The sequence below is a fragment of the Rhea americana genome, unplaced genomic scaffold, assembly GCF_003343005.1.
Source record: "Rhea americana isolate MKP2758 unplaced genomic scaffold, rheAme1 scaffold_147, whole genome shotgun sequence".
Lineage (NCBI taxonomy): Eukaryota > Metazoa > Chordata > Aves > Rheiformes > Rheidae > Rhea > Rhea americana.
Genome location: NW_028185561.1, coordinates 1243742 through 1257381, shown reverse-complemented (window position 1 = coordinate 1257381; position 13640 = coordinate 1243742). Strand labels below are relative to the sequence as shown.

The following is a 13640-nucleotide window of genomic DNA, read 5'->3' as shown; positions in this document are numbered from 1 at the left end:
TCAATGCAATCTAATTTTTATTAACAGAGAAGACTTGTCTCTTTGGCTATGATCTGAGACTGAGACAGCTCTGAAAATATTTTAAATGTATTTTCTGTCTTTCAAAGCACTGCTTCAGGACTCAGTTAAAGCCAGTGCAAAAAACTATTTTGTACAAAATGATGTTGTGCTGTTTATTCTGTTCTATGACTCTTCAGTAACGCAGCTGAACGAGAGGATTGATGTATGTGTAATTGCATTAAAACAAGCTTGTAATGGRGGCTTTGGGGGAGAGAGATTAGGGGCTGTGCAGATGCCAAATTGTAGCTAAAAGTTGAGTTGATAAACTGGTAAAGACAAATATTGAAAGAATACTAACAAAATGTGTAGAGTACATATCACTGCTATRAGTATGTAACTTCACATTGTTACAAATGGAGAGATGAATTCAGAGTTAAATATATTTGCAATGAATTGAACTTCCTGAAAATGAAAAAGAGAAGACTAGACTCAGTGAGCTTTCCGTACAAGTGACCAGAGGAGTAGGGAGTTGTATAAAAAGGAAAAGAAAACACTTCTACCAAAAGGTTTTGAGAAAGGAAGGTAATGAGGTGGTTGAAGAGTGACTTACAGTTTAACAAAACCAGCATGTGAGAAGAAGCATATAAAACAAAACCCTTGAAGGCCTACAAATATTTGTTTGGGAGACTTAATAACAACTTGTCTAATCTCTATGATGTCTATGTTATCTTTTGAAGGAATAATCAGTGAAGAAAACACAAATTAAGCAAAGCTTAAAATAAGTAATAACAAAGTCTTTTAGTTTGTTACACTGCTGTTCTTCTTGGACAACTTATTTGTAATATGGAATGCAAAATAAAAATGTCCGTATCTTTTATTGTAGTTGAGGTACACTTTAGGTATCTGTCCCATCCAGGTGTGCACAAAATCGGCTCTTAGGCAGAKAATGGAGCATGTAAATCAAGCTGAACTTAGAGCACTCTCTGCTGGACAACTGTGAAACAACACTTCGAATATTAAACAAAATATTAATAAAATAAAAAAATCCTGAGGTAGGAAACAGAATATGAAAAGGTATCATGAGAAATCTGTGACTTAAACCACAAAACTTATAGTCTAGCTTTTCCTATTATAAGCAGATGGAATAGCATACATCTATTGCATTAAAATGAATTTCCTTTTTTTATTAAATCATTGTACAGTATGTTTCAATGATAGGTCTTTTCTTATGTTCAGTATGGTACAAGAGAGAAAAAAGGAACTAATGTTCTGTCTTTTAAATTTGAAAAATTAATAAAAATTTCTGTGCCGAAGAAAAGAGTATATAAGTAAAGAATTTTTAAAACCATGTGTAGTATACTAGTTATATATGGCAGTTGTATTTTTGTAGTACTGCCCAAAAGAAATTAACACTTACTGTAGGAACTGTAGCAACATGTGGAAAATATTCTACTCCAAGACAAAATTCTTTCTAAAAAAGGCACTTGGCAAATGTATTAACTTTCATGTGTTTCTTTTTTTAAAAAACACATATTTTCCAGTAAAAGGGCAAATCCTGTAGTAATAATTAAAGCCTGTATCTTATTCCTAAAGTGAAGGAAAACATAGGCTTCTAAAAAATGTTATTGCAGAAAATTTGACTAAGAGAAATGGGCAAAAGGGAGATGAAGGGAATAGTTGTATTGCTGCTATATTGCCAATGCTATTAGATCTTCTTGTATATGCAGCTCTCTAAATTCCAGTCATTTGGAATCGGTGCTGAATTGTGTGTGTGTGTGTGTATGTGCAACTGCACACAGCTTATATTTGTTTGATTTTAGCCCCCCCCCCCCCCAAAAAAAAAAAAAAAGATCTATTGGAGATTGAGCAATCAGCTTTGAATAGACTATTGGGGAGCATTGACTCTTGCTTCATAGTCTTTCAAAGTATAATGGGAGTTAAAGATACTCCTGACATTTAGGGTCATTGAAAATACATGCAAGGTCAAGAAAAAAGAGGGTTTGTGTGCACTTCTGAAAATGCTGTATGCATGGAAAAAATAGCAGACAATTACTGACCTTTATGAAACTTGGTTTCACTCTGTTTCTTTATACAAATAACATCTTCAATAGACTGATCTTTATTTGGTGTTGGTAAACAGTTTATTATGAAATTTTATTTTATTTTTCCTTGGCTCATCATTTCAGTTAAGGGTACCATCGTTGTTAATGGTATTTTATTGCAGATAGTGTGATGGGATTGTCTCTCTCTCTCTCTCTCTCTCTCTCTCTCTCTCTTTTTTTTAAGCAGCAGTGATATGTGTGTGTGTGTGTTTTAATAAATGCTGTTTAACCTGTGGTACATTAACTTTTGAATGTTTTTAAGTGAGATGATAAGCACGAGTATGAACTTTTGAATATTTTTAAGTGAGATGATAAGCATATTACAGAGATACTAAATTATAGACATTTTTGATGTAACCTAACAGAGACCTCAAGCTGCTTCCAGAACTGTCAATACTGATTCTGGAATGTAAACATAATATTAAGTTTGTGTAAATTTGGTAGGTCATGCATGGAAGAAACTCTTCTGCTATTTTCTCTTCTGAGAAAGCAGTACTCTGATAGCTTGAAGAACTTCTGAAGATGGACAGACCTCATTAAAAAACAGCTATTTGATGGTCTCTAGCAGTCAGCAAGTTAAATTAACAGTGTTCAGTCAAGTGTTTTATGACCATCCACAGAATCTAGTAAATACTCTTACATCTCTTTTCTGGATGCTAAAAGAATCCAGTGAGTCTGTACAAAGATGTTTCTTAGCATATCTAAAGATGAATTTGCAAAACAAAGCAAACTTGAGCCTGAGTTTGCCTTGAATGCACTATGGCCATGTTTCTGTTGATTGACTTCACTAGGTGCTGGTTTAGGCCCTTTGTAAAAAGGTAGAGCTGACCTCACTGCACTAGTGTGTTTAATTAAAATTCATGTGAACGACTGAGATTACCAAGATCTTGAAATACTTCCAAATATTAGAAGTATAATGTTTATGATCTAAATGAACATTTTCGGTGCTCTGTGTTTAGAAGACAGTCAAACAAATAAGTTGTTTTTGAAACCTGTAGAATGAATATGGTCTTTCAGAGCCCACAGGCTGCTGCTATCCTCTTCAATTGTATCTTCGTTAACTTTGCAGGGAATCATATTGCAATGTTGGAAGATCTTAACTCATTCTGTGCTGGGATAGATGCAGTTCTTGTATAACTTAATAAAAACTTTTCCCCAAATCATTGCATAATTGTTAATTTTGTTTAATATGAAATAATTTTTAATACTGGCTTTACCTGTGCTTTATTTTGCTGCAAAATGTTCTTAAAGTAATACCATAACTTTTTTTGCAGGACATGGCTTTTACCTTGGAGGAGAGGCAGCAATTAAATATCCATGGATTATTACCACCTTGCATTCTCAGTCAAGATGTCCAAGTTTTCACTGTTCTTCAGAATTTTGAAAGGCTGACATCTGACCTAGAAAGGTAAAATACTGCTATGAAAATTTATCCTACTTATCAAATCATGAGTCACTTCTTTTCCCCCCCACCCCTTGGTGGTAGTTCAAATGAGATTTTCATTCTTTTATTAAGCTGTGGTAATTGAATGTTGGGAAACATTGGGCTAAATATATAATACACGTCTTGGTTCTTGGCTTTTCTAGAATGCTTTCTTACAAAATTCAACTCTTAATTTTAAATTGTAATATTCCAATGCTGTTTACATGAATATATATATATATTTTTTGCAATAACTAAATGGTAGAAGGCTTGATGGAAGCAAATGAACTGTTATGAAACTAACAGGTTAATAATGCCTTATATGCATAGATATGTATAAATTATATATAAATTATAAGAAATGTGTAAAATAATAAAGTGTTGTAAACATAATATACATTTTTTAAGGAAAAAATTTAAGGGGGCTTTTAATTTAAAGGAATTCGAAATATTTTGCTGTCCTGTAGCATGATTCTATTTCTAAGTGCTAGATAAGCCACTGAAAGGAAGAGTTTTCCTTTAGGCTTGTTCCTGTTGTCTTGTTTTTCTATATTGTGTGCTATCTGGTTACTTATATATTCCTTTATTATAAATGGCTTTTCGGTATCTATCTGATGATGCCACTTTTTTTTTTAATTTAAGTTTCTTTTTTTTTAATAGAGGCAGAATATTGTGAATATAGCCTTCAGTGTAAGCAGAGAGCTCAGAGTATCTTTTCTAGATGAACAGTCCTCTTTTTAGAGATCAGTATCAGTTATCACAGAGAAGTAACTTTTGAGGCTAGAAGTTTTAGTCTAACTTCCTGCATGTTGAAGGCATAATCTTTCAGCAAGACACCTGCTTTGACTACTTTATCCTAGTAGGAAACTTTCTCTATCCTTCTGTCCTCATCTCCTCTTTAATTTTGTCTTGAAGTGGTTCGTTCATGATGACAGATCATTGTTTCACATGACAACACATTTAAGACTTTAAGACTGTTTAAATTGTTTGTGTCCGCTTGAATGCTGTATTTTCTATTCACCTGTAAGTTCAAAGCAAAAAAAAAAAAAAAAAAAAAAAAAAGCCTTTTGTACTCTTGTCCCATTTCTTTCTGTTGCATCTTAACTAGCAAAGAACTGTTGCACCTAGCTTGGTCACAGGAGAAAAACACTTGAGCTTCTCAAAGTGACAGAGATTGAAGGTTACAGTATTTGGAATTTAAGAGGAGAGTAATGGTATTCCCAAATCTTAATTCTTTGCTTTTCAGCCAAAAATGTTGGGTATTTAAATAACTCTGCCAAAATGGAAAATTCCTGCAAGAACGGAAAAGAATCCTATCACTTTTAAATGACAGAAAATTTTGAATGCTATGCCATTTAAACTATAGGAAAATGAGGTATGCTGAATTTTTGACTGAAGTGGGAGTCATTAAATAAAAATAATTGACTCTCAGTATTGTTTGAATACTTTGCAGAAAACTTGTTTTATTATGTTAATAGATAGAAAAGAAAGATATACCCAACTTGGAGGTGAAGGAGGGAAGAAACACTTTTTAAAAAGAACACTTATTTCACATATAATATATGTTAATAATACACAAATACAAATAGCTATATTTACAAATAAATATAAATTAAAAGATTTTTCAGAAGCCATTTGTCTAAGAAAAATACATTTTTTTTGTCTCTGTTTCGTATTCCATTAAATTTACAGTCTGTGTTTAATCCCACCAATGAGTCTAGTTTTGCAGTTCCTATTTTCCTAAGAATTAGCTAAGAAAGACTTCTTTCCTATTACTGTCATCAGCCATCCTTAACAGAAAAGGACAAACCGTAAAAGATTACATCCCACCTGGATGGAGTATTAGGCAGCAGCTTCCAAATAAGCTGTTTTTAGTATAAAGGGTATACTGTGCTGTGTACATTTGAAGTACAAATTTGTTGTTCATAGGATTTTAATAAAATACTTTAGCTGAGAAAACTAGTCAGTCTTTAGTTCATGGAAATAACTTACGACTGTCTTAAAAGTTATTTTTATCTTGCTAATCTGATCACTGGTCAAAATAACTTAAAAAAGAATGTCCTAGTTAATCTCCTCCCCAAAACTGTAAAGCTATATTTGTTATCTAGTTTTACTGAGGCATGTGGCAGTAGTGTTTTCCTCAAACATGATTTTTGATCCAGGTATTTCTATCTGATTCTTTTTCCTTATTCCCTTTACAGGCTGCACAAACTGTGGCTACATTTGTGCTAGTAGACAGTTGGGGTTGGGAGTTGTTATCTGGCTTTGAAGCCGGCAGGTGTCATGTGGCTTGGATCAGCATGGCTTTTCTGCATATCTCTTAGCCCTGTGTCCCACCTTTTCTCTTCTCCCTTTCTCTCCCACAGTTGAGTGGTCATATAAATTGTCAGCTGGATTCATTCTTTGGCCTGTGATATGAATTGTGCCCAGGCATAGCCTAGGTGAGTGGTAGTTAGTGAGGGTCGAAATCGTGTAATAGTACAGATTMTTGAATGGCTGTGCCTGGACCTGGGCCTGATTTAGTTCAGGTTTTCACTGCCTGCAGCAATACACGCAGCGGTCTTCAAGAGTTAGTGTAGAAGAGTGCTGCTTTTGGGTCTGGATTTAGAAGGAATAGAGGCATATTGTTGCTGGTGTGAAACATGGGTAACTTAGCAGCTAGTGGTAGCTGAGATGAGAAGTAGGATGAGTAAGGAGGAAAAAGTGATTATAAACAGTGTAAGCCTGTGGGACGGGACAAACCCTGGGAAGGAGTGGACATAGACATAGGGAGAAGGGTGATCCATCCTTTCCCTGGGCACTGGAGATGTAGAGGGGAGAACACAAGGAAAGAGTTCAAGAAAACAGCTGCAGAAGTTGTGAAATGCTATTGAGTTGAGGAGGCTGTCATGAAAAGGTGTTAGGAATAAGTTGGAGTTCAGCTCTTGTTGAGATCAAGGCAGCAGGACTGGGTAAAAAAATTAAGGAATGGAATTAGAGGCACGTGCTTTGGGACTCTATGAAAGCAGGAATTTCTATCACTGCGAGGGCTGTGACTTTATAGACTAAAATTTTCACAATAAATTTTCATAAGTGGGCAATCCTGAAATAACAATAAATTTAACATTTGGATGTCACCTCAGCACTTCCTACTGAAAGATGGCTCTAAAATAGGTATTTATGTTAAACATTTTTGTATGTGAACAGCGACAATGAGGTGGATTGACTACTGGCAGAACTGCTGGACCCCAAGGGTTGGTGATCAGCAGCAGGCAGTTCAGCTGGAGGCCAGTAATTAGTGGTGTACCAAAGGGTCAATATTAGGGCTAGTACTATTTAGTATCTTCATTAATTGCTTGGATGATGGCACACAGTACTTCTTCAGCAAGTTCACAGATGATATAAAACTGATACACCAGAGGCTTGTGCTGCCAATCAGAGGGACCTTGACAGGCTGAAGAAATTGTCAGAGATGAACCTCATGAAGTTCCGCCGAGTCTGGCCCCTGAGGAGGAGTAACCCCACATGCCAGCACATGGTAGGTGCTGCAGAGCAGCTTTGCAGAAAAGGCCCTAGGAGGCTAGGTGGTCAACAAGTTGAACATGGGCCCAGCAATACACCCTCGTGGCCAAAACAGCAGCAAACTGGGCTGCATTAGGGACAGGATTGCCAGCAGGTGGAGGGAGGTGATCCTTCCCCTCTACTGAGCACTAGTGAGGCCACACCTGGATGCTGGGTCTGTGTTCAGTACAAGAGAGACATGGACCTGCTGGAGCAAGTCGAGCAAAGGGCCACACAGATGATTAAGGGACTGGAGCATCTCTCATATGATGGGAGGCTGAGGGGGCTGGGATTGCTCAGTCTAAAGAAGGGAAGACTGAGAGGGAATCTGGTCAGTGTGTAGGAGTACCTAATGTGTGATTAAAGAAGACGGGGCCAGACTATTCTCAGTRGTGCCCAGAGGCAGGACAAGAAGCAGTAGGCATAAACTGGAAAGCAGGAAGTTCCATTTAATCATAAGAAAACACCTCTTTACAGTAATGGCAGGTGAGCTCTGGAACAGGTTGTGTAAAGAGGTTATGGAGTCTTCATCCCTGGAGAAATTCAAAACTTGACTGGACATGATGCTGGGCAGCCTGTTCTAGTTAACTTTACTTTGAGCAGGGTATTGGACTAAACAGTCTCCAGAGGTGCCTTCCAAATTCAGCTAATCTATGATTTTATAACACGCATGTATTGCAGCTGATAAGTAAGTATGCACGGGTAATCTTGGATTGATGTAAATTTAAACAAGTTGATTCTTAAGTACGTAATATTAAATAAATCTACAAGTCCCACATCATTTAAGTTGTTCCATTGAGAAATCGTATTTGTATTCTGTATGAATGTCTTGCAGGCCTAAGTTGACTGTTCACATCATCATGCTATGCTTTGTTTAACAAAAAATTATTTTCCTTTTACATTAGTGGGGCATTATATTTCTGTGCTATTTTCCCCAGCTTTTAGCAAAATAATTTTTTTACATGTGTAGATGTTCATTTAAAATCACTGATTCAAAAACTTGTTTGCCTGCAGAAGATGCTTCCTTCAAAGATTAGCAGCTGTGACATCTTGATCCAATTTTCAGATATAAATACTTTTGTGAATTGAGTGTGCAAATACTTGTGCATGCCAAATGTGATTTGCATCTGTATTTATAAGTGTCTGAAAATTTTATTGGAGTATGTCAATAGAGATCCTGCTCTAAGAATATGTCTATTACATGCGTTTGAGCTCAGAGTTATTTTTTGAATTAAAAAATACTGTCCTTCAAGGCAGTATGTRAACTCTGGCCTTCTATACCCTTTTCAAAACATTTTAAAGGGAATAGTGACTCTGATCCTGCCTCAGTTACTCCTTGAATCCTCTCACAGTGGAAAAGGTCAGAAGAGATTCATTATTTTAATTGGAACTTGAAAGAAAATCACATTGTATACTATATAGGAATGTGCTTAAGGACAATCTTACGTAAGAGCATGCTGTTATTGCCTTCTGCTGTATGTAAATACACTAATTCTAAAAATAAAACATTTCTTCCAGTATGCCTCTGGCATATCCTTTCCTCCCATCGGAGCAATGATTGGAAAGAAATAAAGGAAAGCTCTATTTTCTTCTTGATGCTTTGATTTGATAGTGGGTGTATGTCTGTGTGTTTGGCAGATGTGAATGGAAGGGGACAAAACCAAATGGAAACTTGACTCTGGTGCCATTTCCATGAGTTGTTTTGCTCCATGATTTTTTGTCCAAGTACTTTGCAAAAGATTTAAGTACAGGCATTTAGAAGTTGCAGAGGGGGAAACTATTGAAATGCCTTAGATAGAAGGGCTGTGTCTGATGAAACATTAATGCTGTGTAAGACAGTATCATACACTGACAGGATTGTTGTCTTGGTTTTGATTGGAAAGGGTATGTGCAAATTCATAAAATAATGCTGATAGTACCATGGCATTACATGTTTTGGCATGGCTGAAACTCCTTTGCTGTCTTACAGCATAGAATTGCTGTGCTCTAAAATGCCAATAGCTCATATGCGAACCAAAGGTGATATGGCAGCAAATATATTGCCTGATATGCTTGGCAAAAAGAAGGAAGCCAATAACAGAAAATAATTCTACTCTTTAACATAATTTGGAAAGTCTATAGTGAATTCTGCAAGTAATTTGATCTTTTTTCCCCCTTATGTTCCTAATTGTCTTTTTCTTCTGTGTTGACACTGAAGTATTTGTGCCTGACACAGACATACTTCTTCGTTTTTTTTCCTCCAAAGAGTCAAGTTGGTAAAAATGTTTTACTGGATATGTGACCATTAAGAGCGTGCCGTCAGATCACTTTTCCTGAGAAAGTTGTTATTCTTCTTTAAGTTCTCTGTGTTAAGTAGCATACTTCTGTATAGACACTGTTGATTGAAAATAAGAGGTAAATGTCTCACACTGGTTTGCAAAATAATAGTGTGTCCTCTGAGTTTACATTATTTGCCCCTATGAGAACTTTGTTTTTAATCTGTTTTGCCTTGTGAAGTGCATGCCAGTGGTAGTAAGGACCAGTAACCACAAGAAATTACCAGTAAATTTCTGATAGCCACATCAGTTTTCTTGGGGGTTTTAGATGATATTTCACTTACATGCTTTTATTACTACTTTATAATAGCAGATTAGCATTAAAAATTCTTAGGTGAACTAAACAGAAGGCAGAAAAGTGACCTACTGAAATTTGAATGCTTGCCAATCCCCACTGTCTCACTTGCCAGTTTTTGGTTTACCTCTTTTGAAACTTTTCCCTCTAATCTTCATTCAAGACTCCTTGTCTGAGGATAGAGAATAATTTTCTCCCTTTTTATAGCACAAATGATTGTTCTCAGTGTTTTATTGCTTGTTTTCACTATGTTTTCAATTAGGTGAGGGCTTCAGTAAAAGATTCCATGAACTACTATATTTAAAATATGTCCTTTTTTAAAACACCATGCTGAAAATGACTTCATGGTTTTAGTTCTGCAGATCACTTAGATGTTGTGAAAGGATGCATAGTTGTTGTCTAGTGCATTATAACCAACTCTGTGTTGAGGAAGAAGCATTTTTGGTTTTCCTTTTAAGAAAATTTTTGAGAAGGATTCTCCTAGCCAAGATTTGAATGAAATACTGTGGACCAAAAAAGAAAGATGTTTTATATCTAGCACAAAAAATTAACCTTCTGATCAAAATTAGATTTCTCAAGAAATATTTTTCACCTTGTAATTACATTTCTTTGCTGATTTGGATATAGACAAGTGCATAATATTTGAAAACATGATTGCAGGTATTACGGTGTTATTATCTTTAGCCTGTCTTGAGTATAGAAGTGGGATTGTAAATATAAATAAGAAAATAAATGCCTAACTTTGTGCTACAAGCTAGTAAAAACAAAACAGAGAGTTTTACCAAGTAGTTTTTGAAGTTGGAGCCTTGAAGAAGCCTTTTGTTAAACTTTTAATTCCTGCTGTAGAAGATGCTTTATAGCATTAAAGAGCCAGAATTGCTCTGAGTAGTAAGATGAGATGATGAAAATGTACTTTAAAGTTTTTAATAGCATCATCTAATTTTAATATAAAAGCACTAAAATTAAAAAACTGTTTAGAAATGTACTCAGTGATCTGGTTTGTATAAATTCCTGCAGTCTCTAAGGCAGAGCAGACCAGAATGTGGATGATACTCTCTACCAGTCATTTTCATGCTCCTCTGGAAACAAAATGTATATGTTCAACTGTATTCACAATTATATGGGAATAAGCTTGTATTTCAAGGTAAATATTGGGATAATTTTCTCAGAAAAATGCTCCAAAACCAAAAGAACATTGAAAGACATACTATATTGTGATAAAATACTGAGGAAGTTAGAGGATACTAGGGAAATGTAATAATATAAAAGAAGAATTTAGGAAACATATTTGTAATTGAGAACTAAAAGTGCAGGATATAATTTAACCTTGGAGAACATAACAGTTATGTACATGATGGGAGGTGAGTCAGGATGTCTCATGATGATGCTATTTAGAGTGCTTGTTCAGCCCTGGTTTCCAAATCTTTCTCTGTTCTGTCTCTCACTTCTGATTCCCCATTGCAGTCACCAATTGCCAAACTTGCTGTCCTAGCCTTTCTTACAGGGCTTGTTGGATGTTTGTATAGCTGATGAGCAAAGAATAGACAAGTCATTTAGGATATACAAAGCTAAGCTTTAACAAAACTAATCCAGGTTTGCTAAACTTTTCTTTGATAGTTACCTTACTATATTTTTTCCTTGATAAAATGCTAATTGGAATTTTGAAATATTAATTAGCATTTTTACCTGAGAGCTAGTTTAACAATAATTTAAAACATCTTGGCCTTCAGTTCTAAGTATGGTGTTGAAGTAACTTTCTGATTTCCATTACTTTCACCTTCTCAAAGGAGATAAGGTAGGGGAAATTGTGCAAAAGGTTAGTTATTTCAAAAGTATCAAAAACATATACAGCTTATATATAGATAATATATTACCTTTCTCATGCGGATCTTTCTCATTTTCACTGTGTATGAAGGGAAAGACCTACTAGTGTCACTGCATATGATGCATCAGTGTACTGAAGGAAAATTCACATGAATAATATTTAAACACACAAACCTCCTGGTCTGGGGAATGAATGTTTCCTATAAATTTCCTGAATGCTTATGTAATAAAATGATGAGCATTGAAAAATTTTTGAATATATGTAATGGGCAATCTATTGAAAATTGTAATATTGACCTTACTAGGTGAGGTCAGATTCTCAAATCTTAAATGCTCAAGAGAATATAGTGACCAGATTCCTAGCTGGTATAAATGGGTATAGCTTAAAGTCATTAGATTTGTAGACTTCTAGTATTTGAGGATGTTATCTTCAGCATTGAAATTATTCTTTGGCATCCTAGTTTGGATTTCGGAGTAGTAGAGTATTTATTCAACATTAGAGTGATGATAGGCAAGAGTAGATCAAACTAAGCAAGAGCTTTCTCCACTCTCTTATTTTTTTGCATTGTTTTTATTTCCAAATAAGCATAAAACTTCTTCAAATGCTATCCATTCTTTTTATGTTAAGAGATAAAGTATTGCAGAGTCCATTAAAAACACAGAGCTCAGAGTCAAAAGGCACACATGTGCGCCTTGTATTTGAAATGGTAGTCCTAAAGCAGTGTTTTCCTGGGTTCGGGAGAAATTTCTATTGAGGCAAAAGTAGAAAGAGCTAACATTTCTAGTTTGGATTTTTTGGGCAAGAGAGTAGATCTGATTATTTTTAATTTAGTAATTATACTATTTCAAATGGAACAATTGGTATGTATGTCTTAGATTCTGACAGACCAAGCATCATTCCATTGCAGCATAGCATTTTATACGTGAGAGAGATCAGCTTCCTGGGCATGCAGAGTATGTCAGCTTTGTGATGGTTTCAACTTCTGTCTGTCTTGGCCGATTTGTTATCCCTTATGTCTGAAACATTAACATGTTAAGGAGAGGAATTTAAATACTCTAGACAAGAAAGAGGCTGTTCTTGAACAAACATAGCTTTAAGTAATTATCTAACATCTTTTTATATTCAAATTGGCTTTATATGTTCACTTAATGCCTGTCTAATTGCATATAATTCTTTACAGATATATTCTACTAATGAGTCTTCAGGATCGAAATGAAAAGCTTTTCTATAAAGTGCTGGCTTCTGACATTGAAAGGTTCATGCCTATTGTATACACTCCCACTGTGGGACTGGCTTGCCAACAGTATGGTTTAACATTTCGGAGGCCAAGGTATGTAAGTAAAAGTAATTGTATCTTTTTTCCTCTTGGCAGATTTCTGCAGGGGGGTTTCTAACATAGTTGAATGTAAGCCAAAACTGGAATAATTGAGATAATTGAAACTACACTTTCAGTGTACATTAAACAGTAATTTGCATTGTATTAAGAAGGTAAGTGGTTGTTTTAGTTATATTAAGACATGGATAAATTTATAATCTCAGTAATTGAATTTGACTTTCTTGGAATTCTAGCTGCACAGAAGGATGGATCCTTAACATAAATTTATCATAGCAACCTAAAGAGTATTGACTTTTACCTGTATACGTTTTAGAGATATTATATATATGTGCATATATATATGCACACATGTAGCACATACAGGAACATAATACTCTGTGACTTGTATAGCAAGGTCATGTAACAACTGCAGCTAAGGATGTTACATTACACATTATGTATATATGTGGAGACATCTTAAAAATGAGCAATCAGGAACACCTGCTGTCTTGCTTCTTAATAATCTGTTATTTCGTAGGTTACTGGAACGCTTTTATTCTATATACAGTATCTGTATTTGTAGAGTGATGAGGAAGTAGTATGAAAAAGGGATACATGTAACTTCTGTCTGCTGCTTCAAGGTCAACACACAGAGTTTGAGATTTATAGTGGTTGCTATTTGAGAATCTCGTGTATACCAGTGAAAGCACTCAGACTTTGGGGGTGGGGACTGACAGTCTGTATAGCAAAGAGAATATCTTTGCTTCAGTCAGAAACAGTTTTTGAGGTTTGGAGATGGTCAAGGGTGCTGTGTTTTCACTCCAA

At 35.3% G+C, this 13640-nt stretch overlaps 1 protein-coding gene across 2 annotated transcripts in view; it reads left to right on the top strand.

Moving 5' to 3' along the window:
* The window catches only part of ME1 (malic enzyme 1), a 194956-nt gene that overhangs the window by 45094 nt on the left and 136222 nt on the right, over nucleotides 1–13640 (top strand). For both annotated transcript variants that reach the window (XM_085299198.1, XM_085299197.1), the window contains exons 2-3: nucleotides 3377–3510; nucleotides 12681–12830. In XM_085299198.1, the coding sequence (XP_085155324.1) occupies nucleotides 3377–3510; nucleotides 12681–12830 (284 nt within the window). The remainder of the gene's footprint in view (nucleotides 1–3376; nucleotides 3511–12680; nucleotides 12831–13640) is intronic.